The 18890-nt window shown below is 47.1% G+C and overlaps 1 protein-coding gene across 2 annotated transcripts in view; it reads right to left on the reverse strand.

The window, feature by feature from the left end:
* The window catches only part of DIP2C (disco interacting protein 2 homolog C), a 368414-nt gene that overhangs the window by 31917 nt on the left and 317607 nt on the right, over nt 1-18890 (reverse strand). For both annotated transcript variants that reach the window (XM_025396905.1, XM_025396903.1), the window contains 2 exons: nt 17770-17940; nt 2179-2240 (listed from right to left, as the gene is read on the reverse strand). In XM_025396905.1, coding sequence (XP_025252690.1) covers nt 2179-2240; nt 17770-17940 — 233 coding nt within the window. The remainder of the gene's footprint in view (nt 1-2178; nt 2241-17769; nt 17941-18890) is intronic.

The following is an 18890-nucleotide window of genomic DNA, read 5'->3' on the forward strand; positions in this document are numbered from 1 at the left end:
TGAGGTTCTCTGCACTGAGGGTAAGGGAGAAGGGACCCAGCCAGACGGAGGGGGCCACAGACAGACCCAGTCAGAAAGGTCAGAGAGAGAACATCACGGAGAAAAACCTGAAAGGAATGAGAAGAGTGAGAGCAGCCCCAGAAGCCAGGAGGGAAGGGCAGCGTCTCCCACCCGAGGGCATGCGAGGAAGACTGGCACATGGTCCATCTAGAGAGCAGCAGGGAAGGTTCAGGGGTGCCTGGGCAGGGCCCAGTGAAAGGAAGTTGCTCTGCAATGTAGAGCCAGACTTTGCTTTTCTTCTTTGTATGTAAAATGCTGAGGATGGGGGTCAGGTCTGAGTCTTGTGAAGATGTCTGGCATCCAAGGAGCTCCGCTCGGCAGTGCTCAAAGGTGAAAGCCTAGGCCAGCGAGCAGCAAGAGAGAGCGGCGTGGGTGCCAACCAGACCCACGCAGTGGTGTGTGGGAAAGTGAACTGCACTGCAAGCTCCTGTTCCCTACGTGCTCTCACTTCCATTTCAGATGCTTTCCAAAGCACCTAGCAGCCTAGTCAGGGAAAAGGTTACTCTTTGAGGGCCAGGCCACAGATAGAACTGCATACATGTGTTATTTGATGAGATATTGCTCACTTCTCCAGGAAGTCATATAATTATGAGATATTTTCCAAAGAATTCTTACAGGGAGTTAAGTAGACATGCTTTAAAGCCCAGAAGTGATTATTTAGAAAATCGTATGCCCAGAAACAAGTTATCTACTCTAAAACTACATTTCTGATTTTTCTAAGTGTTCCAGACTGAACTTTGTCCCTGGCAGCTGGTGGCCTTGGGGGCAGGCGTTGCCTCTGGCCCTCAGCCTGCAGGGCCTCCCGAGGGCTCCTAGGGGGCCACCACTCTTCTGTGATTTCATAACTGTGCAGCCAGTGGTTCTGTCGACCAGAGGGCCTGAGGGAAGAGCCACAGGGCCAGGCATGCATCTACAAGTGTGAACCGTCAGGGCGGTCGTGGCTCCTGGCCCTGGCACGTGAGCTCTCAGCCACTGGCTGTCCCATGCAGGCTGTTGGGACATCCCTGGCATCCCCCCACCAGATGCCAGCTGAGCCACTGCCCAACTTGTGCTGATCGAAAATGCCTCCAGGCACGCCAGACACCCGAGGCACAGGCACACACAGCAACATGTCAGGGAGCGGCTGCTGACGGCGGTAAGGGAAGACAGCACGTCCCACACACTTCACCTAAGCACAATGAACGGGCACCTCCACAGTCGCCAAGCGGAAAATGATCTGTTTCAACGGGTGAAGTCTGCAGTAAAAATGACGCCTTCTTTCCTTCCTCTTTGGCATCTTAGTGGGTCCTCCTTGGTGGGCAGAGATTCCTCTGAAGGGCTTCTCACCCTGCTCAACCCCATCCCTGCCTTCTGGAGTCCTCACACACTCACCAAGAACTCCACTTTTCTTCTCAGGGGGCGCTTAGGAGGCCACATAGAGAAGGTAACCTGAACCCTAACCCCTAATTTAAGCACCTTCACAAAACATCATGTAAATAAATGTGGGCAGGATGCTGACATTCTACGAGGGGGGCAAAATGGTGCCTAAAATAGGAAGGAAAAGAACCAAGTGCCTGCCTTCCGGTGAAACAGTCAGATAAAGCGGCTCTGGCCACACTCCTGCTATCACACCGGCCACTGCCATCCTGCAACAGAGTTTCTTTCTTTTTCTTTTCTTTTCTTTTTTTGAGACAGAGTCTTGCTCTGTCTCCCAGGCTGGAATGCAGAGGTGTAATCTCAGCTCACTGTAACCTCTGCCTCCCGGTTTTAAGCAATTCTCCTGACTCAGCCTCCCAAGTAGCTGGGAGTACAAGTGCCTACCACCAAACCTGGGTAATTTTTAGTGGAGACGGGGTTTTGCCACGTTGCCCAGGCTGGCCTCGAACTCCTGACCTCAGGTGATCCGCCTACCTCAGCCTCCCAAAGTCCTGGGATTACAGGCATGAGCCACCGTGCCTGGCCAGAGTCTTCAATTGCAAAGTTCAAGCCAATGCCTAACTCCACCACTTCACTCATGAGACAGTCACACTCTGAGCAGATAAACATCACGCGCACCCCTTCTTCTAGATGGACACCTGCATGCAAGGCCACAGAACAAAACATAAAAAGGAAAAGAAAAAACCCAGAAGCGTACAGTACCTGTCATGTCTCAGGGCTCTCATGTCCACATAGACAGTGGTTGGGTCAGGTCCTGAGGTTCCCTGCAAGCAACAACACAGAGTGGTTAACTCAAGTTTACATGGAAGGAGACTGGGGTCTGTGCTTCTACTAGCTAGGAAACATTTCTTTGGTAAAATGTTAAAGTGAAAAATAAAACTAAAAGCACTTAGACCAGCAATCTCTGCAAGGCACCTGCTAACTTTCAGTTTGATAACCTAAATTCCAGAAGGCATATCTTATTAGGATAATACTGGATTCACACAGCTTGACCGCCAATATATAAAAATAGGAAACAAAGGAGACAAGCCACGCACTGTGCCAAAAAAAGGGAAGGCTGAAACTGCCAAGACGGCGGCTGCAAAAGCAGGTTGGAAGGATATGAAGCATCTGTGCAGAGAAATTTTTACTGCATGCATCCACCTTTAACAACAAAAGGTGTACTTTAAGGGCCCAGGACAGTGAAGCAGATGCATGATGTGGATGGACAGGCCAGGGAGGAAGAGGTGAGGGGAGCATCTTGCTCCTCCGGGCTCTGCTTGTGCTCTGGCTCTCTGGCCTGAGGAGGGCATTTTCGGCTGAGACATAGGTCAGAGAAGGGGTATTTGATCCTGGTAAGCTGGGCAGGACTTGGTGGTCTGAGCCACTGGGCTGTTGATTTTACACAGGAGTCCAGAAATCTTTTCTTGGCACCGTAAATTGCTTGAAAAATTATACCATGCTGGCTTCTGACCAGTGGCCTCTGTCCACAGAACAGCAGTGTCATGAAGGCTGTGTTAGAAACCAAAACTGTACAACCATTTTTGGGGAAGGCAATACAACACCTTGGTTGGAAAAAGACAACCTACAATAAATTTGCCAAAAAATAAGGGAGCCCTTCAGAATTCATTTGAAGAATTACACTAAAATTCTTCAGGAGAGAATTCCAAATTTTGTACTAAAGGCACACAATTTTCTTATATTGCTTATATATAAGAAAAAAAAAAAGACAATGTCATTAAAACATACCATAGTACTCAATAACCCTGGGCCCTGGTATCTCACCACCGAGATAGGGAAAAAGAACAGCACATGCGAGTCAGCCTCCCGGCAGACGCTCCCAGTGACAGCTCTACCCCTGCTGCTCAGCAAAGCCACGCCACAGACCAGTGCCGAGCGGAGAACCGGCCACAGTGAGTAACACGAAATACAGCCATGGAGATCAATTAAAAATAAGTAAATGGAAAACAGGTGGAGAATTAAGTAAAACAGAGATGAACCAAACTGGCAAAGGAACCACTGACCGCGCACCCCGGGAAGACAGCGTCGGCTACGCGTGAGGCCTGAACGTGACACTGCCCGGCAGGCAGCACCCACGATCACAGGGTCTGCAGACCCCCGGCCAATCTCTGCACTCAACTGCTAGTCTGTCCCATGGCTGGATGCGGGCAAGGCAGCGGGGCTGGGCAGGGAGGCATGGGTGTGACGGACAGGAAAGTCCCCTACCTGCTCGGCCAGGGTCCACAGCCTGTGAGGCTACAGCAGCAGAAGGGTGAGGATGAGAAGAGAGGAGAGAATACCAGACAACAGAAACCAACACACACAACACACAGACACACATGACCCGACAGTGAAAAATGGGATGGAGAAGAGGGAGGGGTGGGGAGGAGAATGCGAAAAGCAGGAAACAAAATGAAAAGAAGATCAAAAACAACATCAAATATGGAAATCATTAAAATTAACCACTGTACAAGACTAAAAGAAATGTTTTAAAGATGTCAGCATATCCACGGAGCAACAGAAGAGGGCGAAGCAGGTGACTAACCACGGCGCAGGGACCCGAGTCACTTCGAAACACAGAAGGTAAATGGTGGCACTGCACCGTCTCACTCACAGCACTCTGAGGGACGTGGGAGTGCAAGTTTCATTTGCTAAATCGGCTGAGGTAGTTCCGAGGTTCTGATTCCAGTAACAATGGAGAGCCTGTAAGCTTTTACACCTGAAATTAGGGCACTAGCCCTCTCCACCTAAACGATGAGGCAAAAGGAGAGGCCAGCGCGCATCTGAAAATCCAGCGCTGGGCTCTCACATGGTCTACTCAGCAGCCTCAGGAGCAGTTTTCACCCCAGCAAATGTGCTCTGTTGCTGTTCCCCAAACAGAGACACCAATTTCTGTTTTCTCCTCCTCATCATCCATGGCTGTGGTCCCTGCCTGCTACCCGTATTAAATCATCTACCCCAGCTGCTGGACAATTCCAGAAAGCAACTTGGGCAAGCTCTTTGGATGCAAGGTATTTTTCCCTATGTGACTTAGCTGTCTTTCCCAAACATTCCCCAGAAGTACAAAGAGTAGAAGATTTTTCACAGGTGCCTGGACTGATGCACACCTGTCCTTCGTGTGTACGGCCCAGCACCCACCCACACCCCCATGACGACAGGAGGCAGACACTAGAGACAGCAGCTGCAGCCGCAGTGGTGGAAAGGGAGTTAAGTGTTTTTCTTCTGGCTGAAATTTGGTCACAAAGCCAGATGGAAAAACTGCCACCACTCACAACAGAGCCAAGTCTATGAAAATAAGCAACGGTTCAAGATTTTAAAAGGAAATTATGATTCCACTCTTCTCTGTTACTTCACTACGGTAATTATGGCTACTGCTGTCTCTCAGCATCCTTATGTTTAAAAAAGAGAGGAAGGGCATGAAGAAAGCAAATAGCCAATAAAGGTGTGTACGCTACACATAGTGGACTTTTACTGAATATATTCGAGCTGAAGCAATGATTTAAATAATTTCCTTCCTTCATGATTCCTTGAAACCTAAATATTAACTGGAACAAAAATAAGTCAGCATTCTCTCTAAATTATCCAAGTTCAGAAATTGTTACAATGGCTCAAGGTGGTATCTCAGGAAAAAATGTGCATGGCTAGTACCTCCTTTCCTATCTTGTACCACGTGGAGGAGGCAACACTGCGCCTGAAGCCAAATAGGCCTGAGCATTAATAGAGAAGAATACGTGAAGGAGATAAAGAGGTAAGACACAGCTGCTTCCAAATTATAAAAACCCCTGAGGTAAAAAGTCTGAAATTTCAAGATACATACTGAGGGAGTATTTATCATATTGCCAAGGAATGCTAGCCAGTGTTTCCTTAAATACAGAGATCCCTAATGCCCCTCAGTGTTTAAGGATCAAATACTTGCAAAAAGGACCCACAGAAAAACAGCATTATCCATTCCAACTAAAGCTCAATCAGAAACAAAGGTAAAGCATTTTTGAAATTGCAAGTTCCATTAACGAGAAAAAAGGATTCACATTAAAATCCAGTTATATAATAAAAATGTTAAGCAGTCAGCCTTCCATATCCATAAATTTTGCATCTTTAGATTTAACCAATCTTGAATCACAAATATTTGAAAAAATTGCACCTGTACTGAACAGGCACAGACTTTTTCTTGTCATAATTCCCTGAACGATATAGTACAACTGTTTACACAGCATTTACATCATATTCAGCATCACAAGTCATTAGAGATGATTTAAAGTACACAGAGGATGTACATGGGTTCTAGGCAAATGCTGAGCCATTTTCCAGCAGGGACCTGAGCGTCTGCGGACTTAGGTATCAATAGGGAGTCTGGAAACCTGTCCCCCACTTAGGGACAAATGTATATACCAAAAAGTAAGTTTCTTACTGACATAAAAGTATTATATCAATTAGGTATTAAGTGCTTATTGCACAAATGAGTCATATTTAAATCTCAGGTGAAGATATACAGACTCACATCCCAAATATCAGCACAGAAAACACAAAACAGGACTAATTTTAGCATTTAAGCTGACTGGTGATTTTACTATTTAGCAATTCACACACCATAATATTAGCACAACCTAGTACTTGCACATAGGGCTACAGTAAGTAGAAATGTGTGAAAGAATGAACAAACTCCAAAGACCTGATACTGGGCTTATGTACTACGCTGGGTAAAAAAGCTTAGGTTGCATGTCTCCAGGCAAACGACACTCTTCAAATTGAAAGGGAAAATGACACAAAAATTTGACTACCTCTTTGTACTCCTATTTCCAAAAGAATTTCTCTATTTGCATTAAAATGTGGGGGCTGTGGAAATGTCACCGGCTTAGAGAAGCCTTCATGATGTACTCCAAGTGATCGTTTCAAAACGATTAGCTAAATATGACAGGTCCCTGCCCTAAGCCCTCTAACAATTTCCCACTGATCTTGGGAAAAGGACCGGCGCTTGGTGCAGCCTTCTGTCGTCCTCCCTCTCTGGCCAGCCTGGACTCTTCCCATCTTTCCTGACCCCTCCAAAGTTGCAGGGGCTTCAGCTCAGCTTCCCTGGCCAGAGTGCTCTTCCCTCTGCACTCTCATCACCGCTAACTCATCTTTCTTAACTCGGCACCAGCCAGCATTCCCTTAAAGAAGCCTGACAGGGAGGTTGGCCTCCCTGTGCTGCACCGGATCACCCAGCAGCTGGACGCCATCCTTCACAGGGTCTGTGGCCAATGTCCGCCTCTCCTGGGCACGGGAAGGCACCAGGACAAGGCTGGGTCTGTCCTCATCTGCTACCCCCTGCTGTGAAATACCTTAGATTAGGTAACAGGCTGTTCACAGCTCTGGAGTCTAGCAAATCCCAGATCGAGGCACCTGCAGAGTGGATGAAGATGCTCCTTTAGGGCGGAAGTCTCATTCATGAGGGCTCCATCCTCATAATCTAATCACCTTCTAAAGGCCTCATGTCTTATATTACTGCGTTAGGGATTATAGTTCGACATAGATGGTTTGGAGGGGGGACACAGACATTCCAACCTCAGCAATCACGTCATCCACAGTTCATTTACTTGTCACGTCCTTATTGGTGCGATTGCTGTTGGTTCTTTACTCGTCCCTTTTGTTCTTTGTTCCTCCCTTCCTGCCTCCTTTTCTCATGAATAGAATATTTATGGTATTTCATTTTACCCTCTGTGTATTTTTTGCATGATTTATTGCATTCTATCTTCACATAGTGTTATACATTATGAAAACGAAGATTCTTGCAATGGTGCATTTCCAGGGCCCGACTTCCTGTTCTCATCTGTTATTCCTACACACATTATGAACACCTCAGCAGTTCATATTTTTAAACGGTTAATACTTTTAAAACAAACTAAAAAATATTTACATGTCTACATATTGATAGATTCTAAAACATTTTCTTGTATTGACTCTTTTCAGTGTTCTTCATTTCCTCTTAAAAATTTGGGCTTCACTTTGCTATCATCTGTTTTCATCCTGAGACATTCTTACGATTTCTTGTGATGCGTATTTGCTGATGGATTCTCTAGGTTGGCTAAGTATCTGCTTTTCTCTTCCATTCTGAAGGATCTCCTGCTTCCAGCATTTCTGATGAGAACTCAGTGTTGTTTTTACTACTTCCCCCTACTTAGCTTTATTTCTGCAGGGGCTTTAAGATCGACTCTGCCATCGACTTTCAGTGTTTGGACAACAATGTGTCTGGGTGTGGTTCTTCTCATTTACTGTGCCTGGAGTTCACTGAGCTTCCTGAATCTTTGTGTTGATTCTTCCCTTCGCTCCTGGCCATAGTTCTTCAAATTGTTCTCCTGCCCCATTTTCTCTCACCCACTCCTGCGGGGGCTCCGATCACTACAGGTATGTTAGACCCACGGGCCTCAGACACTCTGTTCCACTGTATTTTCATGCCTTTTCTCCTTGTTTTATGCTTAGGTCATTTCTATTGGTCAGACTTCAAGTTCATTCAATGAGTCTTTCCTCTGCTGTATCTAGTCTCCTATTAAACCATGGGAATTTTATTTCCAATACTAATTTTCATTTCCAGCATTTCCATTTTGTGTTTTTCATAGTTTTTATCCTTCTGCAACACCCCTCACCTCTTCATAGATGTTGTAGACCTTTTCAACAAATTCCTGGCCTCACCTATCACAGCTATTCCAAAGTCTCTGATAATTCCAGCATGTCTCTTCTACTGACTGTTTTAGGGGCCGTCTCCTCTCATGAACATGAGTCCAATTCTCTTGCTTCTTTGCAGGTCTTTTAAATTTTGATTATATAACACAATGTTTTATGAACAACAAAGACTGTATTTAAAAGAACAGTAAATATTAAATAACATTTATCCCCAGAAAAGAATTTACAAGTCTATGGGCAGGACCCGGATGCTGGGCCTGACACTGACCCTGGAAGTCTTCTATGCTTCACGGCGAGGACCTGCTTTCCAAACGGCGGGAGACTCCGCCCACCACTTCGCTGTTGGCTCTTCAGGTAACTGGGTGATTCTCTCTTCAGTCTCACCCCCAGCTTCTTCTATTCCACTGCCACACCCCCAGTCTTTGGAAGGCAAATATATTACACATGGTGAAGGGCAAGGGCGCTGCAGAGGGATGTGCTATGCCCTCATCCCACCTCCGTTGTTGAAGCATAAGTGGAGTTCCCACAGTGATCTGGGCCACCCTGGAGGGGTAGCCAGCAGCTCTGCTGGGTGATCTGGGCTGCCCTGGAGGGTGCAGCCAGGGCTCTGCTGGGTAATCTGGGCCGCCCTGGAGGGGGTAGCCAGGGTTCTGCTGGGTGATCCGGGCCGCCCTGGAGGGGTAGCCAGGGCTCTGTTGCTCACCTCCCAGCCCTCAGGAGCCCCTGCCTTTTGCACACTAAAGGTCCAGAGTGCCTCAGAGAAAATGGATCCACTTTTAGGGCTCCCCTGGGATTCTCATCTACCTTGCTAACCAGATACTGCCATTTATGTTTTTTAAAAAGTTCAGAAACCTTTAAAGCTTTATCATTTTTTATGGTAAATTCTTTCTCCTGGTTCCTCTGCCATGGGAAAAGCCACATACAGGTCTCTTTTCTCCTCGGAAGAAATTTAATTCATTTACATTTGGGTCTTCAACTCTCTGATGGATCTTAAAAACGATGAATCTGTGTATTAACCAGATTGTTCCAATGGTTATGGTCGGAACAAGAGTCTCTTGTGACTTCTACATCTCAATAAAAAATGGAATTCAGAAACCTTCAAAAAATTTGCAAAAATCACATTGAGCTTGTTTCTATGTTTGGCATCCAATGGGTGGATCTGGATGTTGTCATCAGGCGTTGATGCAGGTGACAGACTGTCAGGAAACGGGGGGCTCTGGAATGGATTACTGGTGGGGTGGGGGCCACAGACAGTGTGAACCCAGCTCAGGCCACCCACCAGCAAACTGGTCATCAGGAGCACCACACACTGGCTTTCATAGTTTGACTGAAGCACGGCGATGCCTGCTCATTTACATATTGCCCATTTCTGCTTTGAGTGGCACAGCAGAGCTGAGCAGCTGTGCAAGAAGCACCATGAGGCTGGCAGCCTGGACGCCGTGCTCTGACACTTGAGAGAGGGGGCCTGGGAAGGCTTTAGCTTAGGGGCTGCCGAGTCACAGAGCAGACGAAAGCACCCAGACGGACGCAGCACGACTGTTTTGTTGTACTGACTGAATGATGAACTCAGATTCTTGTTTTTTGGTTCAAGACACAGACTAAAAGCCAGGAATGTTCTGTGACTGTGACAGAGAATCCCTCGCTGAAAGCCAGGCGAACACTTGAGGCTGTGGAGTTAACCCCTCGGACCCTCTTCACGATCTCCTGGGTCCCTAAGACTCTTCTGGTGGTGATTCCAACATTCCTGGAGACAGATGGAAAGACTCACTTAGCAACTTGCAGATCCCACATGATTATCTGTTCAGTGCAGTGTCCACCAGCGCCTAGGGCACGTGAGACATCCAAAAACACTGGTAGAAGAATTTGAATGTTCCTCCTCTTTTCTCTCTCTTCATCCCTCAATTGTAAATTTTACAATTCCATCTGTAGGTCACAGAATGCCAGTGATGGAGCTGGGGGAAGAGGAGGCATCACCTAGAAAGCCGTGGGTTTGACGCTGGTCATGGTAATTCCAGAGGCTTTAGCTTGTTTCCCCTTTGCATGAAGGGCGAGTGCCTGAGTAGATGTAAAAGCAGCAGCTGCATCACGGTGGTTTTCTAGGGCTGTGGAGAGCATGAGGGCAGGACGAGAATGCAGCGATGCTGGGCAGCGAAAGGGAGGGGCGGGAGCAGCCGCCAGCTGTCACAGTTTAGTCACCGTACATCTCTACCTTCCTCCTGTATCAGGAGAACTCCACTTTTTGAGTCCTGTTTGGATACAGAGCCCTTGTGGCTCTACAGGAAGTAAAAATACCAGAAGACCCCTTCCCAGCCTTCCTGGAAGCTAGGGTGTGGGGAGATGACTAACCAGTTGCATCCATTTATAGGACAAAGCAATTGGGCTCTTGCCGTCGGCAGTGAAGGTGTCCTGACATGATCCAGGTTTGGGGAATGCCATGCTGGTGGGGAAGTCTCGTGTTCACAAACAAGGTCAGCAGTGCAGACTTCATGTTCTACCTCACAAGAACATGCTACTGCACAAGCGGCTCCTAGACGCAGGGTCCCAACGCTGGTCCTACTCCCTTGGTGGTTCTGAGAGCCACCTATTGGTGCCTCAAATTGCCAAAGGAGGTTTCCATTGCTTACAGGTCAGAAAGCTGACTGATGTGCAGGGTACCTGGAAGACGGTTTCCATGATCCCCAGCACTGGCTGGGACACCGTGTAGCAGGAGAGGGCGTGAAGTTCCTGCTGACGGTGGCTCATTCCCTGAGGCTTTCAAAATCCCCAACAGCACCTTATTTATTTCCTTCACCTAAAAGCAGTGTAGGGGGACAAGGAAACTGAGAGCTCAAGTTAATGCAAGTCTTATTACAACTTTATTTTGAGAATTACTTAAGATTTACATCATCTCCTGAGCCTTCCACATTTCTTTTCCTTTTTTTTTTTTTTTTTTTTTTGATACAGTCTTGCTCCATCGCCCAGGCTGGAGTATAGCGGCACGATCTCAGCTCACTGCAACCTATACCTCCCAGGTTCAGGCGATTCCCCTGCCTCAGCCTCCCGAGTAGCTTGGATTACAGATGTGTGCCACTGAACCTGGCTAATTTTTGTATTTTTAGTAGAGACAGGGTCTTACCATGTTGAGCAAGCTGGTCTTGAACTCTTGACCTCAAATGATCCACCCGCCTCAGCCTCCCACAGTGCTGGGATTACAGTGTGAGCCACCATGCCCGGCTCACTTCTTTCAACAATCCATGACTCTTTCTATTACTAGGGTGGCTGTATGTCTCTTTCGTTGTGAGTTTCAAGAGTTAAGGGTCACTGCAATAGTTACTATTGATTTAATCCCACAAAGCTACTTATAATAAAGCTGCCCTCTTAGATAAATCAGGTATTTTTCTATATAATAAAAATCAAAGTTTCTGTTGATGTTTTCTTCCTAGTAAATAAACAACCGAGGTCTCTTTTGGAAAACAGAAGACCTCATGTTTTTCTTCCCTTCTACTAGAAGGAGGATGCTAATTTTTCTGTTACAGTGAACAATATCTCTAAATCTAATGCAACAAGAGACCTTCCAGTTTACATTTCTGAAGAGTAATTGTGGCTGTGAGAAATATATTTCCAAGTAATAAATGACACCTTCTAATAATACTAAAAGAAATTTATGTGAAAGCTAATTAAACACAGAAGTCATAATTTGATCTTTCTAATGTCCACTTTTATCATAAATTCAATAAATTCAAATTGTTTTAAAGTCATTTTTACAGCTAAAGATTCTAGGAAATGTTACTCCTAAGAGTAACAAATAGCTTTTACTTCTAAATTTTGTTCTGTTTTTACCTCCTAGCTTTGTCAATTAGGAAAGTTCACTTCTCAGGGCCTCCATCTCTCATCTTCAAATGACTGAAAGGGCCCTTAGGGAGCATGGGAAGACCTAACTAGAGGCTGTCTGAATCCAACAGTCAGACCTAACTAGACGCTGTCTGAATCCAACGGTCAGACCTAACTAGACGTTGTCTGAATCCAATAGTCAGACCTAACTAGACGCTGTCTGAATCCAACGGTCCAATGCAATGACTAAAGAATGTATTTTTCCGGTGTGAATGTCTCTTAAGGTGCAAGCCCCAGACTTCCTATTTGAGATGAAAATGCTGTTAGAAGGTTGAAGAATAGTAAACCCTGGGTTTTCACTTGCAAGGAACAGTTACAGATGTCGTATGAGCTTTTAGCTGCTGAAGATTCACACCAGGGGTTCATTTTACAGAAAATTCATCATGCCAAGTCATTTTCCACGGGAGACTACACTCTAGTCAAGTAACTATATGTTTCATTTCTCTAATGTAAATTGTATTTATTACACAGATTGGCAGTTAAAAGAATCAACTTTGGGAGGCCGAGGCAGGAGGATCATGAAGTCAGGAGTTTGAGACCAGCCTGGCCAACATGGCAAAACCCCGTCTCTACTAAAAATACAAAAATTAGCTGGGCGAGGTGACAGGTGCCTGTAATCCCAGCTACTTGGGAGGCTGAGGCAGGAGAATTGCTTGAACCCAAGAGGCAGAGGTTGCAGTGAGCTGAGATCATGCCATTGCCCTCCAGCCTGGGTGACAAGAGCAAGATTCCATCTCCCAAACCAAACAAACAAACAAAAAACCCCAGAATCAAATATCAGTGCTTTCACAAAATGTATACAACATCAAGAAGTGACTGTGATGATGTGAGATGGCACTGGACACTCAGGGAGGGAGATTCTTTTGTAAAACTGTGCTCTTGGTTGATTGTGGTGGCTCACGCCTGTAATCCCAGTGCTTTGGGAGGCTGAGGTGGGAGGGTCACTTGAGGCCAGGAGTTCAAGATCAGCCTAGGCAACACAGTGAGACCCTGTCTCTACAAACAATAACTACAACAACAAAGAAAAAACTGTGTTCTGTAACACAGCTGCTCACAGAGCAGAAGAGACATGCATATGTTGATAAATAACTATAAAGCAGGTGGAAAGTGCAAAGGAGGAAGAACGAAGTACGCTGGCAATTCAGAGGAAAGAGAGCATTGCAGCTGACAGAGGTCGAGAAGGCCCCATGGAGGGGACTCACGCGGAGAAGCAGGACAAGGGCAGAGGAGAGTCCATCCAGGCCGAGCACAGTGTCCGGGTTATGAAGCAGAAGGAGGAAAGACTGCATGAGAAAGTGGCTTAGGAAAAACTGCACGAAGGGGAGGCAGATGCTTGGGGCTGGATGGTGGGAGGACTAGAGCACCACTGATGGAGCCGACTTTTTCAAAGTAAAAACAAATGCCCAGTGTGTCTCTGTACACCTGTAACGTTTCGTGTATCAGGTATGTTTTAAAAAGTGCCTGTCCGGGTGCCAAGTCAGCACTGGTAAAACTGCACGTGGCTTCCCCCTTGAGGATGCAGCACTGCTCAGTAGCACCGGAAAGGCCTTTAAATCCTGCAGTAATAATACTCATGAACTGCGCAGCTCAGCCTTCCCTGAAGACCAGGACCCCCTCTGACAGTGATGACCCTGACACCTCCTAAGCCCTGTTGCACACAGGTGAGGCTCCCTCTCTCTTTTGGACAATGTTCCTTGCTGAGTTTGCTCCCTATCTCCTGGAGACAAAACTCTTTCCTCGCTCCATCAGGCTTCCTCCACCAGAGCACAGTCAGGGAAGGCCTGCGGGGACTCCAGCGAAGCCAGGAGAAACCAGCGCTGCTAGAACGCAGTCAGTCAGGGGCGCCGGGGCTCCAGTCGGGAAACCAGCGCTGTTCGAATGTAGTCAGTCTGAGAGCAGACACCCCCCAGCTTCCATACTCATTCACAATGCTGTTGCTTCAAACTGAAAACTACATTTTTCAATATCTTTAAATATTTAGGTACAAGGTTTGGAATTTTGGGAGTATCTTAATTTTTTGTTTTTTATTTTTTACATCAAATGATTAATTGTGATCATCTCAGGGTAGATGGGTTTATGAGTGTTATTTATAAGCTAAAAGTATATTTTCTGATTTTGTTTTCTAAAATATTCTTGTATAAAGAAAAATAAATTCAAAGTACACAAAATTCAGAAACATTTCAGGCTTTCCTTACTACCACTCGTAAGCACTCAGTGTACATTTACTGTATCAGGCATGTCCTGTGTGCTGGGCTCTGTGGAGAGCCAGGCAGCGAGAGGTGGTATCTGCCTCTGGATCCTGGGCTTCTCCCGCTCTGCTTGTTTGCTATCACCAACATGTAAAATTTTGCAAAAATTCCAGAAAATGAGTGTTTCCAAAGACCAGCTCTGCCTGAAGCCTTTTCACTTACGGTTGCCTTCACTGGACTTTTGCATGGCTCCGCCCTTCCAGTGTGCTCTGCTGAAGTGTTCCTGACCGCCCTCCCCCAGAATGCCTCCCCATGCCCATGGCACTCTAGCCTCTCACTGCTCACTTACTAAGAATGAGTCGCTTCCTGAAAAAATTACCTACATGCCTACTGTCCATCTCACTATGAGAAATGTTTGATGATGGCACAAACTTTGTCTTAAGTTTCTTTGTAGTAAAATTTGACCTAGGCTGACATGAGCCCCTTTAAGTCTGGGTCTCCTGCCCTTCCCTGCTGCAGGAACACTGGCACATGTGATACTGAACTGTGGCATCATGCATGGCATCTGTGCCACGTCACCTCTCACAAAGCCAGAAACCTAATTCTGAAGCGCACCTGCCCTCAAAGCTTCAGGCAAGGGGAGGTGAGCCTGCATTGCTTTGTACATAAATTTAATTTCTCTCTGCTAGTAGACACTTGGATACCTCCAACTATTTTCCAATTCAGATAAGGAAATGCTGACCGAAAGGAGTTATGAATAGGTCAAGCAGAAAACTGAACATGGACAAAAATGCTTAAAGATGCTGCCAAGATTGCAAAATAGTGCCATGACCCATGATTAGCAATATTGAATTTTGACTCAGCGGTCATACTGATGAACTTGTCTTCTGTACAAGAACCTATTGCTATTCCCCATTAAGAATACAGAACTGGGCTCAGCACTCTCACAGGGCACATTCATTCAACATCCAGCATGTGTCCGGCCCTGCCCCGGTGCTGAGGTAAGGCCGGTGGCACACTTCAGAGCCTCGCGGAAACACCAGCACACCAACTGTTCTTCACGCCGTCACTTTCCTGCAATTTTTTTCTTTCACCTCCATGTTTTCGTTCGTTTTTAGTGTATTTTATCTTCTCCCACTGAGCGTACTCCTTCCCTGTAAACCATCTTAAAACATTTTGGGGCCAGGCGCAGTGGCTCACGCCTGTAATCCCAGCACTTTGGGAGGCCGAGGCGGGCGGATCATGACGTCAGGAGATCGAGACCATCCTGGCTAACATGGCAAAACCCCATCTCTACTAAAAATACAAAAAATTAGCCAGTCCTGGTGGCGGACGCCTGTAGTCCCAGCTGCTGGGGGAAGCTGAGGCAGGAGAATGGCGTGAACCTGGGAGGTGGAGCTTGCAGCAAGCCGAGATCGCACCACTGCACTCCAGCCTGGGCTACAGAGCGAGACTCCATCTCAAAACAAAAGAACAACAAAACAAAACAAAAACAAAACAAAAAAAAACCATTTTGGATCCAGGTGGATAGAAATAAATAACAAATGAAAAAGTAAAGAAGAAAATAAATGTACGTACTCTACAAGAGGCCAATTTTGCAACACAGGTTGAACTCTGCCACCTGTTGGAGGGCGCAGTGCTAAGTGTTACTGTCTGCTCTTCTCCCTTCAGCCCCACCCCGACATTTTAAGAGACAAAGCCAGAAGCAGCAGCCTTGCCGTGGCCAGTGCCCGTCTCTCACAAATCACTGATTTGCTCTTGCCCGGGGGTCCCTGTCACTGGTGGGCAGAGACAAGCGGGACGTCACACTATTGCTGAACTGATTTAAGAAGCAGACTTCTGCCGGGCGCGGTGGCTCACGCCTGTAATCCCTGCACTTTGGGAGGCCGAGGCGGGCGGATCACGAGGTCAGGAGATCGAGACCATCCTGGCTAACACGGTGAAACCCTGTCTCTACTAAAAATACAAAAAAAAACTAGCCGGGCGTGGTGGCGGGCGCCTGTAGTCCCAGCTACTCGGGAGGCTGAGGCAGGAGAATGGCGCGAACCCGGGAGGCAGAGCTTGCAGTGAGCCGAGATGGTGCCACTGTACTCCAGCCTGGGGGACAGAGTGAAGACTCCGCCTCAAAAAAAAAAAAAAAAAAAAAAAAAAAGAAGCAGACTTCTGCCTTTCCTGTTTCTCCTAATGGGATCGATGGTGATAAACACTTATGAGGAACAGAAAAAGGTGAATAGGGAGAGAAAACTTCAATATTTTAAGAACTAGGTTGGTGAGATAAATCTAATTCTTCAGATGTCCTCTTAGAAAAGGGTATTAATTTTAACCATAGGACAAGGTTTACCTGACTCTTGAGAGAAATCTGGTAATTTATAATTTCTTAAAAATGAAGCTATTGTAATAATTAAAAGAGAAGGAAGACAGAAGCAAGGAACATCCCATGTATGAAAATAAAAAAAAAAGGCCAGGTGCGGTGACTCATGTCTGTAATCCCAGCACTTTGGGAGGCCAAGCCAGACAGATCATTAAGTTGATGAGATCAAGACCAGCCTGGGCAACATGGTGAAACCCTGTCTCTACAAAAAATACAAAAATTAGCCAGGTGTGGTGGTGGGCACCTGCGGTCCCAGCTACTCGGGAGGCTGAGGTGGGAGGGTTGCTTGAGCCTGCCTGGGAGCGGGAGCGGGAGCGGGGGCGGGGGCGGGGGCGTCGAGGCTGCAGTGAGCCGCGATTATGCGTGATTACGCCACTGCACTCCGGCCTGGGTGACAGAGTGATACCCTGTCTCAAAAAAAGAAAAAGAAAAAAGAAAATCAAGAAAATCTTTCTGCAGCCACTTTTTCTGAAATGATCCTGGGCAGAGAGGAGGTTCCCTCCTGACCTAGTGGCTAACTCCAAGCACCTAGACAGGCATGAAACGCGCAGACGGAGCCTTCAGAGGCTCACCCAGCAGCAACCTTAAGCAATCACTCTGGGACCACAAGTAGGACAGCAGGTGGGCAGAGAGGGAGGTGGAGGTGACGCCCGCCAACCATGTGCCTCACCAGCACCTGCGGAGGGGGAGCCCTTCCTCTTCCAGGAAGCAGATCTGCAGCTCTGCCTGGGGCTCCTCAGCCACTGTTAATGCAAGGCTGTCTTGCCAGAGCCCCTTCACGTACGCCCGCTTCGCACAAGTGCAGCTTTGCTGTTTCTACACGGCCACTGCAGCAGCAAATCCCAGAACCTGCTCAATGTAATAAGTTCTTCCTACAGAGATCGTCTGCACACATGAGACCAAGTACTTCGAGGGACTGGTTTCTTGATCTGTCTAGTATCTAATCTTTAAAAGGTCCGACAGCAGAGGTCTGGACAAACTGTTCCTCCTGTCACAAAAGTTACAACGTTCCAGGACACAGTAAGTGCTATGAATGCTTGTTATGAATATGGATACGAACGCAGACTGTAGTGTAAAAACACAGAGATCTGCACCAACCACATGCGTGTGACTGAAAGATCTCTTCTGAAGGTAGCTAAGCATCAGCCCAGGGAGATGCCTGGAGCCAGTCGGCCGCGCCCACCCCGGGAGCTTCCAGCTCGGCACCGTGATATCGGCGAATCTCACCTGCAAGCAAATCGCCAGGTTCACCCTGCAACCGAACGAGGTGCTGACGGCCCGCGGGTGAAGGCCCAGGTCCTTAAACAGCTTTGAGAACGACTGTGTGAGCGCGATCCGCGGCCGCTCTTCCGCCACGACCACGCAGGTCCTCACTCGGGACAAGTCCAGCCCTCGTGCCTGGAGATAACGACAGAGAAACCAAGTCAGCCCCCACGGGCCGGCCAAGCTTGGAGTGAGCCGGAGACGCCTTCCCTCGGATCCCCACATAAACACTGGAAAACTCAACACGGCGATGCCTTTCCAGGGCCGCCTGTGTCCACTTCGTTAATGTAACAAACCCACAGTGGTGAAAAAGCACTCACACAGCTATTCAAATGATGAAGAACAAACAGCCGCCTGGAGCCACAGCAAGAACTGTGATGAGGAGACAGGTTGAGGAAAAGCAACTTCCTGGATGAGACGATTAAAGGCAGTTCGGGAAAGGAGAAGCATTTGATATATTCTTCTGGGCATGGATGTACCAGAACACACACTGGAGAGGAATGGGGAAAATCTACATATTTTAAAGAGATGGGGTCTTGCTATGCTGCCCAGGGGAGCTGAACTCCAGGGCTCAAGTGACCATCCCACCTTGTGGTCTCCCAAGTAGCTGGGACTACAGGCATGTACCACCACACCCAGCCTGAAAACCTGCATTTTAATATGTAGGAACATAAACCTAAATTTTTAGACTTCATAGACAGTGCTCCATTTATGCCCCATTACACCAAGAATTTATTCTCACTCTCAGCGTGTCTGTTTCTACAGTAAGCATAAGATTAAGAACATCTCAGTTTCCACACCAAATTCAGTCAGCTGAGCACAACAGCAAAAGTCATACAAGGATTTCAAGGAGTTAAGCACAGCTCACTCTGTGGCACTGCCCGGGCCAAGAGGGAAAACAAGGGAGTGATAGGAACGGCTTGTGAATGTGAAGGTGAACCGTGAATGACTGTCTTGGAGTGGAAGCCAGAACTGCTAAGAGGGCGGCCACCAAAACCCCAGCCATCAGGTCCTTCGAGTCCTTTCCAGGCAGCCTCCGCCCACGGACCACTGACAAGGGTCCTGAGCAAGGAGGACACACAGCT

This window comes from Theropithecus gelada, chromosome 9 (assembly GCF_003255815.1).
Source record: "Theropithecus gelada isolate Dixy chromosome 9, Tgel_1.0, whole genome shotgun sequence".
NCBI classification, from domain to species: Eukaryota; Metazoa; Chordata; class Mammalia; order Primates; family Cercopithecidae; genus Theropithecus; species Theropithecus gelada.